The following is a 27172-nucleotide window of genomic DNA, read 5'->3' on the forward strand; positions in this document are numbered from 1 at the left end:
TGGGGGAGCGAGGGATTCTCGCGAGATTTGCCTCCTCCAGGGCCCCGCTCCCGACACCTTCCCGGCCTCTCCCCGGGTCTCCACCTCAGTGTTTGGCGTCGAGTTCTGGAACGGCGGGCATTGTCGGCGAGGCGAGGGGCGGGCCCCAGGCTCGACGGGCGCTTCGGGTTGGAGCCAGCGGCCTAGACGAACCGGCAGGTCCCACCCCCTCGCGGGAGCCACCCAGTGTGGGAAAGCCACTGTCTGGGCCGGCGGGCGGGCGCGCGGGGGAGGGCGCTCCAGCCGCCGCAGCTCCGGCGGAGGCCCGGCGTCCGTAGCAGCCGCCGCCTCTTCCTCACGGGCCGCGCCGGCGGGACTGTCCGAGGAGCGCCGCGGGCTGATGGAGGCACCTCCTCGCCCCGCCTGAGCTCAGGAGGGGCAAGAGCGGGGCGCAGGGCCCGCCTCCTGCCGCCAGAGCGGCGGCGCGAGCAGCTGGAGGAGGAGCAGCGGCGCCGGGCTTCTCCCCGAGGGGGCCCCCAGCATGGGTAAGAGACTCGGGGGGCGCTTCCCAGCGGCCGGCCGACCCTCCTCATTCGGGAAGGCGGTGTCCCGCTCGGTCTCCGCGGGGAAGGGACGGGGCGGGGGTGAGCCCCTGCGCCGCAACCTCGAACCCTCCCCTCCGCCCCTCCGCGCCCTGCCTTCCACCTTGCTCGCCCCGCGGGGAAATTCGTCGGAGGGCTCGCGGCGCTTCCTCCCGCGCTCCCCTCCCCGCGGGTTTCCTGCTCCCGGGAAAGGTGAGGGGGTGGGGTGGGGGATGGGGCGCCCCGCCGCCTCTGCTCGCCCACCGCCCCGCGCCGCTCAGCCCCGGGCTGCGCTCTCCCCTGCCCCCCCCCCCCCCCCCCCCCCCCGGGAGAGGGTGATCGAAAAACTTCACCAAGTAGCACTTCCCACTTCTTTCTCTTCTGCGAGGCTTTGTAGAGATTGGCTTTTAAACAATTTTTTTTTTTTTTTGGTTAGAAAAGGCAGTTTTCCCCGCTGCTAAGAACTTGTAAGGGATGCCCCAAGGACTGGGGAGGCTTCAGTATTTATTTACTCCCTTTCTACCTAGGCGAGTCTGTTGGCATTTAAATGTTAAATCCCTGAGGATTGGGTTGGGGTTTCGTAGGATTTCGGTGGTGAGCCCTTTGAGAAGCAGTTTCCTGTTTGGAGTTAGACTTCCTTGCTAGAGGAGGGAAGAATGCGAGGCCTTATGTGTTATTTACGGTGTGCTTTAAAGTTGTGTTTGGATCTGGGGAGAGCAGTCTGTGGTGCAGCCTGGTGGGAAAGGGAGTTTTTGTTGAGCCGTGTAACAATGCTCGTGGTGATAAAGTGCCGCGTCGGGCTCGGCGCTAGCTCCCTCCCTCAATCCTTCAAAAATCAAAAGCAGTTTTTAAAAGAGCTGCTTTAAAAAATAAATAAATAAAATCAAAGTGCGCCACCTGAAAGCCTAAGTTTGTGTCACCATAAGGCGTAAGCGTGTTCTGTCAGGGTAATCTTGATTTTGGTTTCCTAGAGTCAAGAGGGTGCTCTGGCTTGTTGCTGTGGAGGACGGCTGGTACTGCTTTGTACTGACACGCTGTTCACCGAAATGAATGATTTATGAAACTGACACATAATTTTTAGAAGCAGGACATACGCAGAATACTGCTGATGTGGCACCTTCTGCCCACACATTTGTTCTGTGGGGAATGCTTTAAGCACAGTGTGGATAGACACTCGCCCTGCTCTTCTGTGTTTTCTTAGGCTTTCTTACTTTTGGGTTCCCCAGCCTCCCTCTTAACTTTCAGGTGACTTTTGTACACGAAGCGCTCTTAACCTCAGAAGCAGTAAAACCTTTGGTATTTGGAACTTCCACATGGAATGCCTTTCTCATTGATTGGTTGAGCTTACTGGGTAATTGAGGGCTTTACTCCTTTAAGCATCAAATTATAGAACCACTTTAGTCTCTTCGAATGAAAATCAGACTAAAATCAAATATGTAATTCTTTTCTATCTGGAATAGGGTGCAGAATATAATTAAACTTCTTGTTGACTTAGGGTCCTGATTTCAGATGTCAGGTACGGTGATACCTTCAGTATCTGTTGATTGTATGTAGGAGTGTTGATCAGATTCTTTCGCATTTTGAGGTGACTGGCGTACTTTTCTGCTTTGCTGTTGGGTGTGCTTGTCACTGAGATCAGTGTCTTCACCACCTCTGTTCTCTTAATTTTTTTACACGTGTGGAAAGCATGCTCATACCTACTGTATGAGATTCTCTCTTGAGAAAAGTGAATGAGTATCAATACTTGGATATTGGAGTATCTGTTTTGATTGTGCAGGGGCCTTTTCTTAGTGACTTCACCTTTGTGTTCTGGGTAGGTGAGTTGCCAGATTATTTTGGTTGCATGCTCTCACTTTGACTACCCAGAATGTGTTTCGAAGGTTGGTTACTTTCGGGCATTTGTAGCTAATTTTTGAAAGGTATTTGTCAGACATTTCCATTTGAATGTATACTTTAAATTTATTGGTCACGTACTAATTCATATTAAAATTATCAGAATCATTTAAATGAAGTTTCCTCTTATAATAGCAATCTCATTTGCTTGGTTTTGTTATCAGCAGTCTTTATTTCTTATGCTTTAAGATGACAGCTTAAAATATATACATGGTGTTTTATCAGGTTTGTCACAAAATGAAAAAATCTTTAATTTCTTTGTTTTGAAATAGTTTGGATACCTATTAAGTGATGGGTCCTACATTTAGGTGGTGCAGCTAGAGTTGAGACCATGGGCTCTGGACCCGGATAGCTTAAGGTCAAATCACAGCTCTTCTGTCTCCTAGCTGTTGTGACTGTTACCCTCTCTCTGTTCTTCAATTTCTTAATCTATAAATGGGATTAAAAATATTAACCTCATAGGCTGTTACGAGGATTGAAGGAGCTAATACTTCTAAAGTGCTTAGAATAGGGCCAGTGCCGGTTACTTTTATTTTTATTTTCAAATGATTTCCTTAATTTTTGCATCAACTTGAAAAAACCAGTTCTCAGTTTTTGACCTTGACTAGAAGCAGTGTATTGTATTTAAAGGACCAGTGGACTGAGATGGTTTCGTACTAATGCAGAAATTGAATTTATATATTGTATTCTTGCAAAAATAATGTAGGAAGATATGTTCAATATTGGAAATACTGTGAGAAAGTCCATTATTGGTAGTAGGTTTGGTAGTTTCGGAAAAACTAAGTAGGACGAGTATTAGTATAGACTTATGTATTTTATGTTAAACTAAAGCCCAGTTTTTAGTTTCTACGTCATAAATGTATCGTAAATTTGAGGCATTGTGTGTGAAGGAATTTGGGAAGAGCTTTAAAGAGATAGAAAACAGTACTTATTTCTTATTCCAGAAGTTCAGATCTGCATTTTGGAGTGGAATAAGACAGAAAGCAAATGGCACAAAGTATTACTATATGTAAACCTTTATTGTTGACCACGTAAGTGAAATTTTTAAAAAGAAGATTTTAGAGAGAGGAAGGTAGAGGGAGAAAAAGAGACAAACATCCATGTGAGAGTGAAACATCAATAGGCTGCCTCCTGTACACCCCCTACTGGGGATCCAGCCCGCAGCCCAGGCATGTGCCCAGACCAGGAATTCAACCGGCAGCCTTTTGGTTGAGGGAACATAGTCCAACCAACTGAACCACACTGGTCAGGGCTAAGTGGATTTTAAGGACTGAGTCTCCTAATTTTAGATAAGGTTATGAAGTTTTTGGCTTAAATTATTTTTTATAAGGTCACATATATAACAAGTGAACACATTTAAATTATGAGGTAGTTTTAATGGACAAAAATAGACAGTTGGTTTAGAAATGATATATGTACTTATATAATAGAGTAATTTATTGCTTTATTTTACTTTGTTGCACTGTTTGCAGAAAATCTTGATTCATATAGATAAGTAGTGGCAAATGAAAATTGCCTGCTACTGGCTCACCTTTCAATCAGAGGATTTACTTCATTTAATCCAGAGCGTGAAAAAGGAATATTAGGAAATGATTAGTTGTATTCCTTAATTAGTAAGTCCTCAGAATCAGATTTTTTCTAGGTATTTCAAACTTCGAATAGTTTTAATTCCGTAAAGTCACATTAAGGGTAAAACTTCACATTTATAATATTTTATATTTTCCTATGGAAACTAGCCTAAAGTTTGCCATGTATCTCTCCAAATGAGGAGTTTGCAAAATAAAGTGATATTACATTAACTTAAGATCTGAATTTTAAAGTATTTAATATAAAGACTTATAAAGCATGAAATGCTTTGGGTTCATTCCATATTGCCAATCAAAAATATCTCGATTTTTTTGATACATAATCCAAATTTGTGATTTTTTTCTCTCCTCCTTAGTCATAGAATATCTTTCTCTATTAAATGTATTTTAAGTGTGATAAATGTTTAATTTTTCTCATGAATGAAGAAATGGTATTTTGTCAAGGGCCTGAAGGTAGGCAAGGAAAGAACTGTAATGATTCTTGATTTGGATGAAAATAGGACAGAACTACAGATCTGCTTCCTAGCTAAACTGGTGAAGCAAGTTATGAGAGACGTGTAAGTGTTACTGTTCAGAAAAGAAAGCGTAATATATGATTGGATATGAATCATTAAATTGGGTAATCTTTATCATTGAGCTATGACTTTGCTTAGTTGTAGAATTTGATATGCAGCTACTAGGCAGATTGACCTCAAGTGGGACTTACATCTTTTTAGATGGGGGAGAGGCCAGAAAACTGGCCTGGGAAATCTGGATGGAGGTCCATCCATATATACCCACAGTCAGCCTGTCAGCATGAGGGATGTGTGTAGCAAAAGGCAGTGTGTAGACAGATGGAGCAGGCCAGCTTGTTGTGGGAGTGGAATGGTGGTTGGTAGCAGGCTCTAGGTAGCAGTTCAGATTGGCATCTTGGGGGAAAAGGGAAGAAGTGGGGTTTGGTAGTAGGCCTTGAAGAGCTAGCCACAGGGAAGCGAAACCAGACAGGATACAGGTTTCATATGAGAGATACAAGGTAGATATTTGTTTCCAGGATAAGCTTGGTTATTGGAATTATTTAAGATGAGCCAAGCAGTGAAGTTGACAAGATGCTGGACTCCTAAGCTGTAGATCTTATATATTTTTTGTCTTGGATCACATTAGTTGTCTAAGTCAGTAGTTGGATCTATAAATGTGATATAAATGGTCCTGGATAAGTGGGATGAAATGAGATCATCTATCTAAATGTTTGAGGATATTCCCTGGTCACAATTTAGCACTCCCTTTTGTTTATTTGGTCCCAGGTATTTAATGTCTGCTTTTTGTTTGCTGCTATCTCTCTTTCACCTGAGTCATCTCTTTTCAGACCCAAGGCAAAGCAGATTACTAAGTTTCAGCACACCCTTGAATTTCAGAAACAAGCACACAATATTTTTAACTGCCAACATAACAATAAACAGGCAAGTAAGGCACAAGAAACTTGAAAGTCCTTGATTTCACTGAAGTGGTGTTAAGCACCTATTAGAAAGGGGTTTTTTTGGTAGAATGTACTTGTTGGGGTTTTTTTGGTAGACTGTACTTGTCCTCCCTTACACTTCCATACCTCATTCCCTCTAGCTTTATTTTAGGCTTATGTTAGATAGATGTTCAAACTAGTTCATAGAGTCATTTTTTACCACCATTAAGCAGATAGAATCTCCTTCATAATCTTACTAGGGCTTTTCCGACCTGACTTTGCTATATGCAATACTTTCATTTTTCAGTCATAATCTTGGCTTTTAGCCCAAGTGAGGTAGGCATTTTCCTCTGGGCTCCTAAATGTTTCCTCCTGTGAACTAAATTTGACATTACTTTTGTTTTGTTTTGGATTTTGTTTGTTAGTTTCTGAAGGTCTCAGGTGCCTGGGTGTTCTACTGTCTTATTGTTTTCATTCAGCTGAAAACATACTTACCAGTTGTTTGCACTTAAAGGAGCTTTTACTCTAAGAAGAAACTCTCCTTTTAAAAAATTCATTATTCTAAATTGATATCTAGCCTAAAATGTTGAACCAGTGTCAGATAAGGCAGTGTTATGGACTCATTCTTTCCTAAAACTTACGCTGTCAATCCTTTCCAATGCCTTCAGTAGACTTGCATTTCATAATCTTTCAAAGTTTTATACTTTGTTAAACTTCCCATCATGATCCAATTCTGTTTCTCAACTAATTTGTAAGACAGAGATGACTAACATGGGATCCTAAATTCCAATGTCTATTTTAGTGTCAGCTCAGGTTCTTGATGGATGGTTCAATGTTAAGGTAATTGCAAGACAGCGACTGTGTAGCATCTAATCACTAGGTGTTTGTAGTAGAAAAATACTTTTAAGTATAGTAACAGTAATGAACAGTTACCACCATCATTAGGAGAAAGGCTCTGTCGCCTGGCCGGGTGTGGTTCAGCGGTTGAGCATTGACCTAGGATCCAGGAGATCGCGGTTTGATTCCTGGTCAGGGCATATGCCTGGGTTGCAGGTTCGATCCCCATTTGGGGATGTGCAGGAGGCAGCTGATCAATGACAACTCTCTCATCATTGATGTTTCTATCTCTCTTTCCCTCTCCCTTCCTTTCTCTCAAATCAATAAAGATATATTTTTAAAAAGAGAGAGAGGCTCTATCACATCGTTAAGGAAAGGAGCATTAGATGAGAGATTAATCAAGACGAATTTGGGTTATTGTGAGTAGTGTAATTAATGCCATGCTAGACATTAGGGGAATTAGGACAAGTACAAGTTTTAGTGCCTCAAGTAGTTTACAGAAATATTGGGGGTTGGGCATGTTATTAGAATCATCTGGATTTTTAAACTTTTCACAACCCCTGGAAACTGGTATAAATGCTCCTGCCGCTCCTTCCCTCCAGTTGTTGATGAGTGTCATGAATGTGCTGGGATGGTCTACCATGTTGTGATAGGAATAAAACTTAAGAAGTAAATCATTGGAAATCCAAACAAGAGAGGAAATATGTAGTACATTAAAAGACTATAGCCAAGTTAGATACTTTAAGATGTACTAGGAGAAGCATAAGGAAGATCAGGATATAGATTCCTGCATTGGAAGGCAAATAAGATTTGTTCATCTCTCTCTAGTTTGACCAGTCACATAGTGAGTACTTGGCAGTAGCCAAGAAATTTTTTTCTACTCCTGTCCCTGAGTCTTTAGAGTGAAGCATGCCTTCAGTATTTTGTCTTGCTGTTTTGGAGTGCGTATATGTGTTTGTGTGCATGCACTTGTGCATGTGTACGCGCTATTTAAGATGAAAATTTCATTTTTACTTACCTACTAATTAGACAATTACTATTATTATTTTTAAAATATGTCTTTATTGATTTCAGAGAGAGGAAGGGACTGGGAGAGAGAAACATCAATGATGAGAGAGTCATTGATTGGCTGCCTCCTGGGCACCCCCTACTGGGGATTGAGCCAGAAACCTGGGCATGTGCCTTGACTGGAAATTGAACTGTGATCTCCTGGATCGTAGGTTGAGGCTCAACCACTGAGCCTCGCCAGCCAGGCAGACCATTCTTATCAAACACTTTATGAAGCAGTTTAAGAAAATTACCTTAAATAATGAAAATATATCTGTTGAGAGTTCAGAATTTCAGAATGAATGTCAAATGGAAATGTAAAAACTTTGCCACAAAAATTTCCTATATTCCTTATATTCTATAAAACTCAATTGAACTTACTTATTTTTAAAGTTTTTACTTTATCTTTTTAAATTTTTAAATATTCAACACAAATTAATCCCTCTACCTTTACTGAGGTGGTTGACCATATCTATGACCAAATCCATCTCTAAACTAGAATTTGGTTGCTGACCCAGCCCTGGCCTTGGCTTTCTTGTCAGCACTAGCCTGTAGTCTGTATGTGTCTCTGTTGGCTTCCCCTCCTTCGAGTCTTGCAGGTCCCTTGCCCTCCAGACCTTTGGACCTTGGCTTGCCAGTCTCAGGTCAGCTACAGGCAAAGTGGCAGGCAAGATCTCAGGAGGCAGGTGGAGATAAGTAACCAAGGAGATACTGGATGCCCTCATTGGTAAGGTAGCTATAGAAATGTCTCCAGGCAAACTTCCTTCATGTGGCCTTGTGATTTGAGAGACTGCATGACCTTCGTGACGTGAAGATTAGGCACATTCTTGTCTGCAAGCTGGGAGTGTTTAGGCATGTGAACATCCTTCTTGGCCACCATTACTCCCTCCTTAAAAAGGAGTTCATAAATGGCAATCCAGTTCTTCTTGAGCATCAACGTTGCAATGGCTGCAGTGTCTGGGGCTAGAGCTGGAAAGGAAGGGGCCAAAACCCATTTGAATTTATAATTTAGAAGCTCCTAGTTTAAAGCCAAAAGAAAAACTCTCTTGTTATTCTCTTCATTTCATATGTAATGACCTTACTTGCCCTGAACTCACTGATGCCAGAAACCATATCAATTATTTTATTCTATTTAAAAAATTTGTTAACACTCTTAATAAGTAATAGAAAATTGTGAGCCTGCTATGTGTTCACTAAGTCTATGAGTCAATAATACTTTAATTTGGAGTAGTTGGGGAGAGGGGGCCAGTCTGATGACTAATACAAAATTTAAATATATTGAAGTATGTCCACTTAAACCAGATTATCAGAATGTTGCCTAATTGGAGCTCCTGTTTCAAGTTGGTGGATGAGGTCTAACTATCATTTTAGAAAGAAACTCTTCAATCCTTTCTTTCTGACTCATTGTGGCTCCTAAGTCCCTTTGGAATCAGTGATATTTGTGTCATTGAGATTAAGTATCTTGTCAGGTGGGTCTGCTGATTGCCTATTCCATGTATGTTACATTGATATTACATGCTTCTAGTAAATAAAGCAAAAATTATGTGTTTTATAGATGAGAGAGATTTCCCTGTTTCCCATTTATCATGTTAAATAAATTCAGATATTAAGAATCAATTTGCTTTAAAAAGTTTGTCTTAAATAACTTGAACAGTGTTGGTTGAACTGTAAAGTTATACCATCTTCAGTAGGTGCTGTGAAGCAGGTATACCTGTGTTCTCTGAAGCATACTGAATTGATAAATCACATACCAATAAATTTGCTAGTAGCTATGTTAAAAAATAAAAAGGAACCGGTGAAATTAATTTTAATATATTGGATATGTTAGGTTAAGGGAAATACATTACTTCAACATATATGCAATATAAAAAGTTATTAATGAGGTAGTTTACACTTTTTTCCCTCGTTTTGAAATCTGGTGTGTATTTTATATTTATATAATATCTCAGTTTGGACTATCCACAATTTAGGTGCTCAGTAAATATCTGTAGCTGGTGGTTACCAGCTGGACAGTGCAGTTTTAGAATGTAAACCTTATAGCTTTGTTGTGATCTAAGAAGTATATATGAAAATATTTTTAAAATATTAGGCAATTATGAATTATAAAGAATTGTACTATTTCAGGGTTCGATAAATCATTTTTGTCCTTATTTGATTCTGTATTAGATATTAGTGATTGTAATTAAATAACAAGTATGTTTTGTAATGGAAAAATATGTTCAGTTTAGTGGATTGTATGTAATAGGCCTGGAGTTTATTTCATTCTGTTTTCTAAATAAAATGTGTTTTTTGGTACTTGGCCTACTGGTGTTTTAGAGAATTTGAAGCCTTTGAATGGCATTTGGATTGTTACTTGAAACTATAAGTTGGCTTTAATAAGAGAGCTCTTCTTTCAGTTTAGAATGCTTACCTTTAGAGATAAGTAAGATTACAAGTCGTATTTCACAGATAAATGAATGCTGTTGGTCAAAAGCTCAAAAGGAAAACAAATAATTATTGGGGATGTGATAAGTTCTCAGAAATGACATGGGGAAACATTTCAGAAGCCTGTCAGTTTTAAACATAAAATTTTAAACAGACCTTTGTGATGGAATTCTTCTGGCCAAAGGGTCTATATCTTTTATTTGCTTTTTGGTGAGCTCTATGATCTGAAAAAAGTTCCGAAGGACTGTTACATGATTTCTTTCCCACATTCTGACATTTCTACTTCTTTTTTAATCAGTCATATCCCACACTAATTATTTTTTTCTCAGAAAAATAATTATAATTTTATCTTGTTAGTAAATACTTTGGTATAAACTTGGTAAATTTTTTTTAGGTCTTTATATAACAATCAGCAAAGACAGAAGCACTCAAAATGAAAAGGTGGGCAAGATCATTGAACAACTTCTGTTAACATTTCCTTCATAGCAGTTCTGCGGGCTATGAATTCTTGTTTTTGTTTGAGAAAAATATTTCTCTTTCACTTTCGAAGGATAATTTTGCTTGATATATAGTATTTTAAGTTTGTAGTTATTTTTCTTTCAATACTTTAGTTTACTTCACACCCTTCTTGCTTGAGTGTGTCTGAAGAGAAAGAAGCTGGATGGAATTCTTACCCTTGTCCTTCTCTAGGGAAGGTGTTTCTAATCTTGCGACTTCTTTCAAGACTTTCTCCCTCTTTGGTTTCCTGTAGTTTGAATATGGTATGATTAGGTGTAGACTTCAATTTAGCCTGCTCAGTGTCCTCCTTTTTCCTTTTCCGGCATTCCAATTACGGGTATGTTATATCTTTTGAAATTGCTTTACAGTTATTGGATATTTTGTTTTTTGTTGCTTGTTTGTTTTTTAAATTATTTTTTCCTCTGTGCATTTCAGTTTGGGAAACTTCTATTGACCTATCTTCAGACTTACTGATTCTGTGCATGGCAGTGTCTAGTCTGCTGTTGAACTTAGCAATGGCATCCTTTATTCCTGTTACAGTGTTTTTGATTTCTAGTATTTCCTCTTGATTATTTCTTAGAGTTTCCATAACTGCTTACCTTACCCACTGTGCTCGCATATTGGTTTTTCCATTATCACTCATAACATTAGTCATAGTTATTTTAAATTCCCTGTCTGATTCCAAAATATGTTATTTTGAGTCCAGCTCTGATGCTTACTTTGTCTTTGTGTCTTTTCTTGTCTCTTAAAAGCATGATGTATAGTTTTTTTTGTTGAAAGTTGGACATGATGTATTAGGTAATAGGAGCTGAGGTAGATAGGTCTTTAATGTAAGGTTTTATATTAATCTGGCTAGGAGTTGTACTTTGTTTAATATTTGCTCTAGCTGTAGGTGCCAGAGGCTTCAGATTCCTTTAGTGTCTTTGTTTTTGTCTTTTTTGCTGCATTTTGGTTTCCCTAAGAACTTTCTCAGTATCTGCATTGTGCAACTCTTTCAGCAGTAATTAACTCTTATCATGCTAGAGCTCCTTTGGTGTGATAGTAAGGTGTAGAGGAGAGGAAGCATCCTATAATCTTATAATTAAATTGCAAACTTTTAGTGGATCTGTGTCCTGGGACTGTGACCACTGCAAGTCTTTCTTAGTCTTTGTTCCCCCCTCACTGTCCGTCCCCCCCGCCCCCTCCGCCAACCCCCATGAGACAGGATGGTAAGAGGGGACTGGAATCTGAGAAATGCCCATTCCACAGGTGGGATAAGTCCCTGATAAGGTCATTTCCTTGGAGGGTAGGTCTTTGTTATGGAGAATGCTCTGGTTCTTAGTTATTTCACAGTGATTACTTTTTCCTTCCCCCTTGCCAGAACTACAAAGACATCTTTTTGGGCTCTTCACTGTGAGAACCTGATGGGGTTCCTGGAAGTAAAACCCACAAAAGTGTGGGGTCCTCCTATACAGTCCCCAGAAGTTTCCCATTCTCATGATATTCCACCCACAGCCTCCAGGAATTCATTAAAATTACTATTTAAGTGTTTGTAGTGGATTGACTTTTTGTCCCCAAAATGGTAATATTCAAGTCCGAATTCTTGGTAAAATATGAGTGCAACATTATTGGAAAATAGAATCTTTGAAGATGTAACTAAAGATCTGAATATGATGTCATCTTAGGTTTAGAAATAAGAAGAGGGAGATCTGAGACAGAGATATATATAAGGGGAAGGCCATGTGCAGATGGAGGCAGAGGTTGGAATTAGGTAAGCCATGGAATTCCAGAGATTCTACTGGAAGCTCACAGAAGCCAAGATAGAGATGTAGAGCAATTCTTCCATGAAGTCTTCAGAAAGATCCAACCCTGCTGAATACCCTGATTTTGTGCTCTGGCCTTCAAACCTATAACTGTGAGAGAACAGTGTGGTATTTTAAGTCACCTAGATTGTGTCAGTTTGTTATGACAGCTCTGGGAGACTGATAATAATGTTCCTCCCAGTTTATGGCTCTAGTGGTTTCTACTGGAGGTGATCTAGTAAATGTGACTTTCTGACTATGCCTATCTCTCCATATTTTGAAGTGGTGGTTTGCCCTGTGTCCTTATTTCTCTGATGGGTCTAAGGAAAGTCATTGATTTTCAGTTTGTTTAGCTTTTTTCTTGTAAGAGTGAGAGTGACAACTGCCAAGCTTTTTACATGTTGGAGCTGAAACTCTCAAGTATTTTTTTTTAAATAAATTTTTATTTATTGATGAGAAAGAGAGAGAGAGACATCAACTGGTTGCCTTCTGTGTGTGCCCCAACTGGGAATCGAACCGGCAGTCTAGGTATGTGCCCTGACTGGGAAATGAACCCGCAACCCTTCGGTGCACGGGACGATACTCCAACCACCTGAGCCACACCTGCCAGGGTGATCTTGGAATACTTTTTACTCCTGGTTTTTAGACTGCTGCTGTTATTTTAATCTTCCCATATTTTAATTTTTTTATATTATTATGTTATATATCATATAACATTAATTTTAGTTGTGCAACATGATTTAATATTTGTATATGTTGCAAAAAAATTACCACAGTAAGTCTAGTTAACATTTGTTACCCATGTACATAGTTAAAAAATGTTTTTCTTCTAATGAGAATTTTTAAGTTTTACTCTCTTAGCAACTTTCAAATATGCAGTACAGTATTATTAACTATAGTCACGATGCTGTATATTATTTAATTATTTTATAATTGGAAGTTTGTACCCTTTGACCACCTTCATCCATTCCCTCCTCCCCCAGCAACCACCATACTGTGCTCTGTCTATAAGTTTGTTTTTTGTGGGTTTTTAAAAAATTCCTTTTTTAAGATTTCACATATAATGGACATCTTATGATATTTGGGTATTTGTCTTTTTCTGTCTCACTTATTTCACTTAAGCATAATGCCTTCAAGTTCCATCCATGTTAATGCAGATGGCAAGATTTCCTTTTTTATGGCTGAGTAGTATTCCGTTGTATATATATCACTTTAAAAAAAATCTATTTATTCAACAATGGAAACTTAGGTTGTTTTCATATCTTGGCTATTGTAAATAATGCTGCACTGAATATGGGGGTGCATATATCTTTTCGAGTTAGTTTTTTTTTCTTTGACTAAATACCCAAAGTGGATTTGTTCGATCATATGGTAGTTCTGTACTTAATTTTTGAGGAACTCTATACTGTTTTCCATAGTAGCTCTACCAGTTTACATTCCCACCAACAGTGCACAATTTGGGTTGCTGTTTTCACACTTAGAATTAACTGATAAGTACTTAAAGTAATTAATTTAAATTTCACTTTCTCTTTCATTGGTAATCACATTTGAAATGAAAGATTAGTAATCCACATTCAAAGACTTTAAATGATTACTTTGATAAAAAAGTGGGTCAGGTGAAAGAGCCATTAGTGATAGATAATACCGCAGTGTTTATCAGTACGTATACGTTCTCTTCCTCCCCAATTTTTAGTCAACATTTATTTCTTCACTTTAAGCAGACATTTAATGCAAACCCCTTTCTTTAGTCAAACACAATTGTTTTAAATGGTAGAGTGTTGTTAATTTACTTTCCAACATACCAGCTTTCAATGAAAGAGTACGTTTTTTGAGTTTTTAAAATGTGGAGGATGCTGATTCTTGGAATGATGGCGTGCACTTAATTGTATGGCAAACTCTTGAATTAAATAAGATTTTATTTAGTTTTAACTTTTTAGTTACATAATGTCTGGTGAGTAATTTTTTTAGAAACTTATTTTTACCCAATTTATATATATTTATTGTAGAAAAGTGCTAAGGTATGGGTTACCATTTACAAGACTGCCCTCATTTCTGACACCAACTGCAGAGTTTGGGGATTCCCAAGACTGTCCTAATGTTCGTTAACTTGGTAGAAGGACTCACAGAACTTACTGAAAGGTGTCATACTCTTGGCTCTAGTTTATTACAGTAAAGGATACAGATCGAAATCTGCCAAGGGAAGCAAAGCATGGGGTGGATGGAGTCCGGGAAGGTTCCCGGCATGGAGCTTCCTGTTGTTTTCTCCCCCAGAATCATGGACAGTGTTAATAACCTCTTGGCAATGATGTGTGACAATATGCAGAGTATTACCAATCAGAGAAGCTCACCTGATCAACTAGGGAAGATATAGTTGACTGCACATGTCACTGATCTTTAGTTTCTAGCCCTTCCAGAGGTAGAATGGGTATTGCATGACCCAAAGCCCCCAACATAGTTACATTTTTAGAACATTTCCAGGTGCAATTTTCAGGTAAACAAAGGTACCCCAGAAACCCCAAGGTCCCGAAATTTACAAAAACACTGTTCCTAGAGATCACATCCCAGGAGATGAGGCAAGGTCCAGACCTCTTTTGGGTAAGATTAATTTTTTACTAAAGATGAAATAAAAAGAGATAATAAAAAACATCTCAAATCCCTTCAAATGTCTATTAACATTTTGGAATGTAACTTTGTATTTTTCTTTGGATATTGGATTGTCTAGATTGGTCATCTGTGTTTTGTCTTTGTTTTCATATTTTATTTATGTCTCTTTGCTTTACCTTTTTTGGAAAATTTTCTTGTTGTTTTCCTCCCCCCCCCCCATTAATATGACATGTTGGAAGACACAACTTTCTAAACACTTTCTGTTTTTTTATGGCATTCTATTTAGATTTCATGAACTTTATTATAGGCATACATCATTTTCTGGATAATATCCCCCCCCTTTTTTTGTGCTTTGATACTTTTTTCTATAAATTGAAGGTTTGTGGCAGTCCTGTGTTGAGCAAGTCTGTTGTCTCTACTTTTTTTTTTTTTAACATATCTGTATTGATTTCAGAGAGGAAGGCAGAGGGAGAGAGGGAGATAGAAACATCAATGATGAGTGAGTCATTGATCAGCTGCCTCCTGCACGCCCCCTACTGAGGACTGAGCCTGCAACCTGAGCATGTGCCCTGACTGGGAATCCAGCAGGGGACCTCTTGGTTTATGGATCGGATGCTTAGCCACTGAGGCACACTGGCTTGACCGTCCGTGCGATTTCTTTATGTCGGTCACATTTTGGTAATTCTCTCAAACTTTTTAATTATATTTTTTCAAACTTTCAAACTTTTTAATTATATTTTTTATGGTGATCAGTGATTTCTGATATTACTATTGTAATGGTTTGGGGGGCATTTTAAACCACACCCATATAAGATGACAGCTTGATAAATGTGTATGTTCTGACTTCTCCACTGACCAGCTGTCCCCTGTCTTTATTCTTTTCCCCTGGGCTTCCTTTTTTCCTGAGCTACAACAATATTGAGATTATGCCAATTAACTATACAGTGGCCTCTAAGTGTTCAAGTGAAAGGATGAGCAGCACGTCTTTCACTTTAAATCAAAGGCTAGAAATGGTTTAGTAAGGAAGGCATGTGGAAAGCTAAGATTGGCCGAAAGCTAGGCCTCTTGTACCAGTTAACCTAGTTGTGAATGCAAAGGAAAAGTTCTTGAAGGGAATGAAAAGTGCTACTTCAGTGAACACACGAATGATAAGAAAGTGAAAATAGCTTTATTGCTGATATGGACAAAGTTTTAGTGGTCTGGATAGAAGATCAAACCAGCCATAATATTCCTTTAAACCTTAAAAACCACACACAAAAACCCACCAAAGGCTAATTCAGAACAAGTCCCTAACTCTGTTCAATTCTCTGAAGGCTAAGAGGTGAGGAAGCTGCAGAAAAAAATTTTCATGCCAGCAGAGGTTCCTGAGGTTTAAGGAAAGAAGCCATCTGATGTAGAAGCTTCAGCAAATTATCCAGAGATCTAGCTAAGATAATTAACGAAGGTTGGTTATATAAACAACAGATTTTCAATGTGCATGAAACAGCCTTATACTGGGAGAAGATGCCATCTAGGACTTTAATAGCTAGAGAGAAGTCAGTGCCTGGATTCAAAGGACTGTCTTGTTAGGGGCTCAAAGCAGCTGATGACTTTAAGTTGAAGTCAGTGCTCATTTACTACTATGAAGGTTCTAGGGCTCTTAAGAATTATGCTAAATCTACTCTACCTGTGCTCTAAAAAAGGAACAACAGAGCCTGGATGATAGCATATCTGTTTACAACATGCTTTACTGAATATTTTCAGGTCATTGTTGAGACTTACTGCTCAGGGGAAAAAAAGATTACTTTTAAACTGTTACTGCTCGTTGACAATGCACCTCATTACCCAAGACTTCTGATGGATATGTACAAAGAGATTTTTTTCATGCCTGCCAATTTGACGCTCATCCTTTAATCCGTGGGTTAAGGAATGATTTTGACTTTCAAGTCTTGTTGTTTAAGAAATGCATTTTGTAAGGTTATAGCTGCCATGGGTGGTGATTCCTCTCATAGAACTGGGCAAAGTAAATTGAAAACCTTCTGGAAAGAATTCACCATTTTAGATCTCATTAAGAACGTTCTTGATTCATGGAAAGAGGTAAAAAGATCAACATTAACAGTAGTTTGGAAGAAGTTGATTACAACCAACATGGATGATTTTGAGGAGTTCAAGACTTCAGTGGAGGAAATAACTAGGTGTGGTGGAAATAGAGAACTAGAATTAGAAGTAGAGCCTGAAGGTGTGACTTAACTGCTGCAATTTCATGATAATATTTTAATGGATGAGGAGTTGTGTCTTATGGACAAGCAAAGAAAGTGTTTGTTTTTTATAATTTTTTAAATTGCTTTCAGAGAGGAGGGGGGGAGAGAGTCATTAATGTGAGAGAGAAATATTGATCGGTTGCCTCCTGCGGCGTACCATGACTGAGAAACCCGCCACCTTTTGGTGTACGAGCCAATGTTCCAACCATCTGAGCCACACCAGCCAGGGCCAAAAGTATTTTCTTGAGATGGAATGTATCTCTGGTGAAGATGCTGTGAAGACTGTTGAAATGACAGCAAAGGATTTAGAATACAGTGGTACCTCGGTTTTTGAATGGAATCTGTTCTGGAAAACTGTTTGATTTCTGAAGCACTCAAAAACCGAGGGATCAGCAGCCGACAGCTAGGCCTCAGGATCTTGCCCTCAGCGGAAGCCGTGTGGCATGTTTGACTTGTGAGGTGTGTTTGAAAACCGAAGCATTTACTTCGAGGTTTACAGTGTTCGTAAACCAAAATGTTCATCAGTGGAGATGTTTGAAAACTGAGGTACCACAGTATTACACAAAATCAGTTAATAAAGAGGGCAGGGTTTGAGAGGATTGACTACAATTTTTAAAGAAGTTCTGTGGGGAAAATCAAACAGCATTGCCTGCTCCAGAGAAATTGTGAAAGGAAGATCAATTGATGTGGCACATTCCATTGTTGTCTTATAAGAAATTGCCACAGCCATCACAGTCTTTAACAGCCACTACGCAGTCAGTCCGCAGCCATCAACATGGAGGCCAGACACCCACCAGCAAAAATATAACTCACTAAAGGCTTAGGTAATGTTTAGATTTTTTTAGCAATAAATTTTTTATTTTTTTTATACTCATCCAAGAACATTTTTCACTGATATTTAGAAAAAGAGGAAGGAAGAGTGAGAGAGCAAGCTAGAGAGAAACATTGATGGGTTGCCTCCTGTACACACCCCTACTAGGCCTGGGGATTTGACCTGAAACCCAGGCATGTGCCCCCACTGGGAATCGAACCTGCAACCTTTTGGTGTACAGGACAATGCTCCTGACAACCAAGCCACACTGGCCAGGGCAGCAGTAAAGTATTTTTGGACTAAGGTACGTGTATTTTTTTTTAACATAATGCTATTGTACACTTAATAGACTGCAGTATAGTATAAACTTAAATGCACTAGGGAACCACACAATTCGTATGACTTGCTTTATTGTAAATACTCTCTTTATTGCGGTGGTCTGGAACTTAATCTGCAATATCTTTTTTATTTTAGTTTTTAGAATAAAATAGTTTAATGTATTAAAATATTAAACTGAGCTTTTTAAAATTTTTATTGTTGATACTATTACAGATGTCCCCAGTTTCCTCCTTTTACCCACCTCTACCCAACCTCTGTCCCCCTCTCTCTGGCTATCACCGTACTATTGTCTCTGTCCATGGGCTATGCATAAATGTTATTTGGCTAATCTCTTCACCTTCTTTCATCCAGTCCCTCTCTCCCCCTCCCCTCTGACCTCTGTCAGTCTGTTCCATGAATCCATGCCTTTGGTTCTGTTTTGTTTGTCAGTTTATTTTGTTCATTAGAGTCCATATATAAGTGAGATCATATGGTATTTTTCTTTGTCTGTCTGATTTTGCTTAGCATAATAATCTCCAGGTCCATCCATGCTTTTACAAAAGATAACAGTTCCTTTTTTACAGCTGCATAGTATTCCATTATGTAAATGTACCACAGCTTCTTTACCCACTTTTCTACTGATGGGCACTTGGGCTGTTTCCAGATCTTGGCTATTGTACATAACACTACTATGAATATAGAGGTGCATATATTCTTTCTGATGGATGTTTTGGGATTCTTAGGATATATTCCCAGAATTGGGATCTCTGGGTCAAAGGGCAGTTCCATTTTCAATTTTTTAAGGAAACTCCATACTGTTTTCCATAGTGGCTGCACCATTTTGCAGCAACAGTGCACGAGGGTTCCCTTTTCGCCACATCCTCGCCAGCACTTGTTGGTTGATTTGTTGATGGTAGCCATTCTGGCAGGAGTGAGGTGATACTTGATTGTTGTTTTAATTTGCATCTCTGTGATGACTAGTGTCCTTGAGCGGTTTTTCATATGTCTGTTGACCATCTGTCCTCTTCGGAGAAGTATCTATTCTGGTCCTTTGCCCATATTTAATTGGATTATTTGTCTTCCTGGTGTTGAGCTGTGTGAGTTCTTTACATGTTTTGGAAATTAACCCCTTATCAGATGGTAGTATCTTTGATGTATACCTCAACATCTCTGAGGATTTAAATTTGTATGTGTTTAAATTTTATTTAAAAATTTTGAAATGTAGAAATGTTAATTAAGAAGTACCGTACAGCCCGGCCAGGTGTGGCTCAGCGATTGAGCATCGACCTAGGACCCAGGAGATCAGGGTTTGATTCCTGGTCAGGGCACATGCCCAGGTTGCGGGCTAGGCAGCCGATCAATGACTCATCATTGATGTTTCTCTCTGTCTCTCCCCCTTCCTTTCCTCTCTGAAATCAATAAAGCTATGTTTAAAATAAATAAATAAATAAAAGAAGTACCGTACAAAGAATTTTTTCCTGACTGATACCTTTCTTCTGAGTATTTTACTCTATATTTTCTACAAACTAAGACCTTTTCCTACTTAATCATAATCCAACCATAAAATTTAAGAAATTAACATTTATGTATACATGTATGGACTCATGGCTTCTTATTTTATTCAGTGGAGTATATTCTGTTACTATCATTATTTATTTTGATGCTCAAATTTTCCTGATAAGGCCGAGTAAGAGCCTTTAAAATAATACCACTTTTCTTTGTCCTTTGGCATCACCTCGTCCTTTTTTGAGAACTTCTTTGCTGTCTGGCACAACACTATGTTTCAGGCTTATTTTGTGCTTTTCCTGCCTTAGCCCTGGAATTGCCCCTATTCTTAGTGACTTCTGGTTCCTTTTAGTAAAAAGCTGATTGGGAACTCTGTTTATATTGCTAGGACTTAGAGTTTTATTTTAGAATTAACAGGTGGGGAGCTAGGCGTGGCTCTGGAGACCTTTAAATTCTGGAAATCAGTAGTCCTTTCTGTAAGAAACTAGCATTCATACTTAGTAGCTATACTAGTTTCCCCAAACTGTGTGTGTGTGATTAACCATTTAGGTTTTTGTCTTAGGAGAAAAGTGCCTGCCTACTTAGCATTAGTGTCTTAGAGCTATTGTGGTTGATCATGGGTGTCAGCTTTTCCATATGGAGATTAATTTCTCTATTTTCAGCTTTACATTTACCATGAGCCTTCCTTTTCTGAATTTCTAGCCTTTCTGGGGTTCTACAGAACAATTCGGTATCTCATTTATAGTTTCTTAAGTTCTCTGGGCTTCCTATTCCTGGCTTTATTAGTATGGATTTATTTTCACAAATTAAAATTCTCTCTGGCTCCCTTTTGAGGTTGGGATGTGTTCAGCTGCAGATAGATATACTGACTAAAATGCACTTAAAAGTTAAAGCTACTTCTATAACAAGAAATATAAAGGTATTGTAATTCTGGGAATGGTTAATTTAGCAAAGATCCAGGTCACTTTTATCTTCTCTTTCATCCTAATCGTACCTGCTCTTTATCTTGTCTCAAATTGTTGTGGCAGTTTTGGGTATTACATTCTCATCAAAGAACATCCAAAGTCAGTAGGAGAACATTCCTTCTTTGTGTTTTGTAGTTAAGGTCAAATAAAACCTTTCCAGAAATCTTGCTCGCATCTTATTGGTCAGAATCCACCCATCACATGTGTGTTTGAAAACTCATCAGAGTTTGTGTGTATAAAATTACTATAAATCAACTATCATTAGACCTTTGCCTCTTTGACCAGCAGCATTAGGTATCCCGAGACCTACTTAATCAGAGTCAACAAGATGGCTTCTGCAAGTAAATAAAGATGACTCAATTGTACATTAGTATTTGAGAAGTACTGGTCTTGACTAGTCAAGAATTAACCCCTGGGACTGAGAGAAGCCTCACTTGTAAAAGTACAGGGTCTCAAAGAACCTGAACAAAAAGGTTCAGTGAGAAGGGAAGGAGGGGCGGTCAGTATGGGAATGGCTGTTGGTTTGACAGCCAACAGTGTCTGCCCATATTCCCTTTACTCCTTTTTTTTTTTTGGTTGTAGGTTTTGCATGTGTATGATCTTTTTACTTATCATTATTATGGAAGGAAAAAAGATGAATGGAGGTATGGCTAGTATACCATCTGAATAGGAAATCTGTTACTGCTTTTCTTTTATGGAGCCCTATAAAATATTAATGGTATGGATAAATCATGTTTCATAATCTAATATCTTATACTTAAAGGAGATGAAATATGGATCCTCATTAACCTTCATTTCAGGGTGTATTCATTTTATATCATTCTGTGACAATATTGCCACACACTTAGCAGTTTAAAACAATATACATTTATTATCTCACTGATTTTGTGATTCAGCAACCTGGGCATGGGCTAACTGGGTCCTCTGCAGGCTGTAATCAAGGTATTGACCAGGGCTTGGGTTTTCAACTGGGGAAGGATCCAAGCTGACATGGTTGTTGGCATCATTCAGTTCTCTGTGGGCTGTTGGACTGTGGGCCTCAGTGTTTGCTGGTTGTCAACTCTAGACCTCCCTCAAATGCTTGCATGAAGTCCTCTCCATTGGCCAGCTTACAACATGGCACCTTGTATCTTCAAAGTCAGCAAATGAGTTTCCTAGGAAGACAGATATTATGATCTTATGTTGTCACATTCAATTCATCATGTTTGTCATATTCTATTGGTTAGAAGTCAGTTATTGGTCATGTTCACATTCAAGAAAAGAGAATTATACAAGGACATGACTATCAAGAGATGAGATCGCCCAGCTGGGCGTGGCTCAGCGGTTGAGTGTCAACCTAGGATCCAGGCGATCGGGGTTCGATTCCCAGTCAGGGCACATGCCCAGGTTGCGGGCTTGACCCCCAGTTGGGAGTGTGCAGGAGGCAGCCGATCAGTGACTCTCTCATCATTAATGTTTCTGTCTCTCTCCCTCTCCTTTCCTTTCTCTGAAATCAATAAAGATATATTAAAAAAAAAAAAAAGAGATGAGATCTTGGGGACCAACTTAGAGTTTGTCGGCCCCTAAACACGAAGAACAAGTGACTGTAAGAACAACTGATGGCATGAATTATACATTGTATTGAGCCTTCTACTTAAAACTTGTACTATGCTTTATACTAAGGTAGTCAAGAAATTTGCTGATGTAGCAAAATATTTAAAAGCATTGAGATAAGCCTTGATGATATCTTTGTAATATTAATTATTGTTGTTAAACAGATTCCTTAGTTTAGTAATAGGCTTAATAGTATTTTATGAGTTAAGTTTTAGACATTAATCTATTGTTTCTTTTTTTAGTTGACTATATTGTGGAGTATGACTATGATGCTGTACATGATGATGAGTTAACTATTCGAGTTGGGGAAATCATCAGGAATGTGAAAAAACTACAGGAGGAAGGATGGCTGGAAGGGGAACTGAATGGGAGACGAGGAATGTTTCCTGATAATTTTGTTAAGGTAAGTATTTTCCCTTAAATTTCTAGCTGTTACTTCATAGGATTTAATCTTGAACATCATATCTTAATGTTATGTATAAATATAACAAATGTTTTAGATAAATTTTTACTCTGCAGAATTTAAAAAAACTAGAGGTCCAAGTACCCCTATAATGGATGTCATTGTTTCTTGGTGTCCTGGTAGATAACAACACTGCATGTTTGTGTATATATGTATGTATGTGTCTACCTGTCTATCTTTTTAAATAAATAAATAGTAGTTTGCATTTGGGTAGCACTTCATAATTTACAAAGAAGTTATGCTGTGAAATTCTTTTTTTTAAAAAAAAATGTTTTTATTGACTTCAGAGAGAGGAAGGGAGAGGGAGAAAGAGATAGAAACATCAATGATGAGTCATTGATCCGCTGCCTCCTGCACACCTCCTACTGGGTGAGGATTGAGCCCACCACCTGGGCATGTGCCCTGACTGGGAATCAAACTGTGACCTCCTGGTTTATAGGTTGATTCTCAAGCACTGAGCCATGCTGGCCGGGCTTGCTGTGAAATTCTTAGTTGAGCCTTCAAAAGTCTTGTGAAGTAAGTAGGGCAGATGATAATTCCATTTCAAATATGGTGTCATATAGACTAAGAGGTTAAATGGTTTACCCAATGTTGCATAGCTAATAAAACATAGAATATGAACTGACATCCAGGATTGTTGCCTCTTTAAGTCTTATTGTATCTTGTTGCTTTTCAGCGTTGCGGTAGTTAATCCATCAAAGGACGTAACAGTTACGCTTCAACTATAACCAAACATTCCTTTTTTATTAAGTATTCTAGTCACCTCTGCCAGAAAACGTTGAAATCTATTACAAACTAAAAAAGTTAATAGTAGTTTAAGAGAGGGAAAAATAAAGAATATCTGTATATTTACACTTCACTTATAATTGTCTTATTTTCTGTATTAGTTTTCTTATACCCAACCACATCCCTGACCTCATTAGATTATGAGTTCTTCTGGGAAGGCTAGAGTGTATGTCTCATTTATTTGTCCAATTTGTTCAGTAGTTGTTAAGTAAATATTTGTTCCCTGAATAAATTTGTGTTTATTTTAGCTGTGATTTTACCTCTAAGTATGAATGCATACTTGATATTCTGTTCATTGGTTTTAGAGAAGGTGAACTAACTACATTTTATCTCTTGAAACAACTGAGAAAAGCTATAGTAGGGAATTGAGCTTATGGAGGAAGGTTACTTTTGTTTTTATTTTTGTTTTATAAGTTGACTTCTTTTTTATAACCTAAAATGGAGTGTAATGCAAATACCATGGAAATTGGAGTAGAATAATTGTATTTAAACACAGTCAAATTCCAGTTTTGCCCTTTGCTGGCGGTGTGATGTAGGGCAAATCACATTATTTCTCTGTTTTTTTCTTCTCCTTAAAATGGTATATTGATGGTGTATACATAGTAAGCCATGACATTGGTTTCTCATCTCTCTCCCTCTCTCTCCCTCTCCTTCTCTCTCCTCCCCCCCCCTTTTAACGGAAAGTGGCTTTTCAATAGGAAGTACAGCTGACCATTAAACAGTGCAAAGGTTATGGGCACTGACCTCCTACCCCCAACTCCCCACAGTCGAAAATTTGTGTATAATTTGATTTCCCAAAAACTTAACCACTAATCACCTACTGGTTGACTGGAAGCCTTATTAATAACATGAACAGTAAAATAACGTATTTTGTATGTTAATTATATACTATATTCTTATAGCAAAATAAGCTAGAGATAAGAAAATGTTATTGTGAAAATCATAAAGAAGAGAAAGAACATTTATAACATTTATTGAAAAAGAGTTGTGTCTAAGTGGACCTGCACAGTTCAAATGCATGCTGTTCAAGGGTCAATGAATATTGAAATAATACAACACTGGTTTAAAAAATAAATTAAAAAGTTAAATTTTTATACAGTTCTAATCACAGGCTGATGAATAGTTCTAACTGGAGATGACCTCTCATGAGACTCCGTTTTGAAATGTATTTTACTTTCTTATTTCAGTAAAACTAACATTAGAACTTGAGTTTAATGAACTACCTGCAAATAGAGGATATAGTTTGAGTATGCTAGGTAGTAGAGGGAAGCTCAGTCTGGGATTAAAAACTAACCACAGAATTAGATTAGAGTCAGAAACATCAGTATGAACTTATGTTTGTTTAGTTTAAAATATGTACAGATACATACAGAAATAATTATATATGTGTATGCTTAGACTTGAGTTAGTACACATACATTTCTCAGCTCTTTCTGCTGAAAGGTCAAGAAACAGTGACATGCTAGTAGGCACCCATTGCCCAGATCTTGATTTCTAAATATCATTCTGCAATGCAAGTAAGCAGGACTCCTTGGAGAAATGGCTGATTTTATGGCTGGAGCAAGGAAAATACAAGATGACACTAGAGCATCTAGTAATACCAGAAAGTAAGGAAGTTCTTGAAAAAACAAAATGATGGGCCCATGTCAAAGCAACAAAGGAGCCAGCCTGAAAGAGCTCCCAATGTCCAGAACAGAAACAATATGAGCAACAAAATAACCTAGTATTTGATTATTACTCAAATTGGAACATAAATATACTTGAGTCTGTGCTGATATAAATAAATGGTTGAGTAAATAAATAAATGGGGGAGAAGGGATAAATCTTACAGACTTATTCTAAAAATTTGTAGATACTTCTTCCCACACCCTCCCTCTTCAATTTCCTGCCCCCTTCAGAAGCATCCCTCAGGTGTGGGCTGGACTAAGGAATAGATAGAAGAAAAAAATAGTAACTTCACAATGGAGAAACCTGGCAAATACTACCTTGTTAAACAAGTGATAAAGGATAACATCGTCAATTATAAATATTGTTGATAACATGTATTCCCTTTATCTCTGTGGTATTTATTCTTCCCCTAAATCCATAATCCCATTCTAAGCTTGAGAGAAAACATCAGACAAACCTAAATTGAGGCACATTCTACAGAATACCTGGCTAGTACTCTTCAGAAGTGTCAAGGTCATGAAAAATAAGGAAAAACTAAGAAACTGATACTAAGAGGAGACTAAGGAGACATGATGACCAAATGCATTGTGGTGTCCTGGATTGGATTCTGGAACAAAAAGGATGATATTAGTACAAAAGCTAATGAAATCTGTATAAAGTCAGTAGTTTATTTAATAGTAACAATCGGCTTTAGCACTTCAGATGTGTGTGTGAAGATTCAAGGGAAAGTTGTAATTTATAATAATTTAGTGTCTACTTGAAAATAAACCTTTCAGCGGGACATTAGGTATATTTGTTATTTTGTAAATGTGAGACTGGAATAAATGGTAGAACTAGGCTTCCTATGAAAACTCACATCCCTATTATTGTCTCAGATACCTGTACTGAAGAGCAATAATACTCAAATTGGGCTGGAATGTGGATAGAAAGGTCAAATAATTTTTGCAGCCTATTACAGTCATTCTGAATTTGCTTTGTGATAAACATATCCATTTCATGATTTAAAAAATAATTTATAAAGTATAGAACAAGGATACATGAACTGAGTATACAGAATATCATCATTTTGTCATTTTTTTGCTTCAGTGTCACTTTATAATAAAGAGATAGGACATTACAGATAAAATTGATTTCTTTGTTACCTCCTTCTCTCTCCCCCAACCACACCTGTATTCTGAAACTAGTTAGCTCTTCAGTAATTGATAAATACAGAAATGATGTCAGGCCAATGGGAAAGTTGTGTTACTTTACTTTCTAGGTAAGGAGAACTGTGATAAAGAATGTAGAATTATAATTTTAGCAAGAAAGGGATAGGCCCTCAGCTTGTCCGCTTGGAGTTTGTGTGTTTTTTTTTGTTTTTTTAAGTGATTATCTTGTACTTGGGTATTTTCCTTAACGTTCAGTCTTAGCATTGTAGGGCTTTTAGCTTCTGGTGCTCACCTCCACTTCTGTCTGCATTGTCTCAGCATCCACGAGTCAACATTTCCTTATTATTTTTATGCACTTTTAATAGCTCCCGAGGAATCCACTATCACGACTGCTTGGACAGTCCTAAGTTATTGTGCATCTTCTGAGGTTCCAATTACTGTTATTTATTTATTTTCATTTTTAGTGCTCAGTTTCTAAAGTTGCATAGGTTTAGAATGGTCTTCTCCAAGCCCAACTTTTTACATAATTACTAGTATTTTTAGTGTTTGATTTAGAAATTTTCACATAATCAGTGGTATTTTAGTGTGTGTGTTTGTGTGTTGAGAATGTCAGATGTTTAGGAATGCACATCTTGTGTTATGGCAGAAATTCCTTTACAACTAGTTAATTTTTTTAACAGTCATGTTATATTCCATTGTGTGTCTCTACCACATTTTATGAATATTTAGGGCTATTTCCTAGTTTTTAGCTGTTAAAAACAGTGATGCAATGAACATCCTTTTGTAGGATATCATACATAGCAGAGAATTTGCTGCATCCTAGGGTATGCACGTATTCATGTGTACTAAATATTTTCAGGTTTCTCACTATATAATTACACCAATTTAAAACTCCTACCAGTAATGTAAGAGAGTACCTTTCTTACATTCTCACTAACATTTGATACCATCAGATACCTACAGGGAGCCTGATATTACAGATCTATAGTAGTATCCATCATTTTCAGTGTTT

At 38.1% G+C, this 27172-nt stretch overlaps 1 protein-coding gene and 1 pseudogene across 2 annotated transcripts in view; one reads left to right on the top strand and one right to left on the bottom strand.

Annotated features, from left to right (window-relative positions):
- Positions 1-224: 224 nt before the first annotated feature.
- CD2AP (CD2 associated protein) overlaps positions 225-27172 on the top strand; it is a 98669-nt gene continuing 71721 nt past the window's right edge. Inside the window, exons 1-2 of the mRNA XM_081141592.1 lie at positions 225-524; positions 22338-22498. Coding sequence (XP_080997718.1) covers positions 521-524; positions 22338-22498 — 165 coding nt within the window. The 5' untranslated portion in view covers positions 225-520. The remainder of the gene's footprint in view (positions 525-22337; positions 22499-27172) is intronic.
- LOC308558645 (small ribosomal subunit protein eS10 pseudogene) lies at positions 7806-10896 on the bottom strand (annotated as a pseudogene). The gene is made up of 2 exons: positions 10882-10896; positions 7806-8373 (listed from the first exon to the last, which is right to left on the bottom strand). The product of its transcript is annotated as a small ribosomal subunit protein eS10 pseudogene (transcript).

The sequence above is a fragment of the Miniopterus schreibersii genome (assembly GCF_964146895.1).
Source record: "Miniopterus schreibersii genome assembly, chromosome: 6".
NCBI classification, from domain to species: Eukaryota; Metazoa; Chordata; class Mammalia; order Chiroptera; family Miniopteridae; genus Miniopterus; species Miniopterus schreibersii.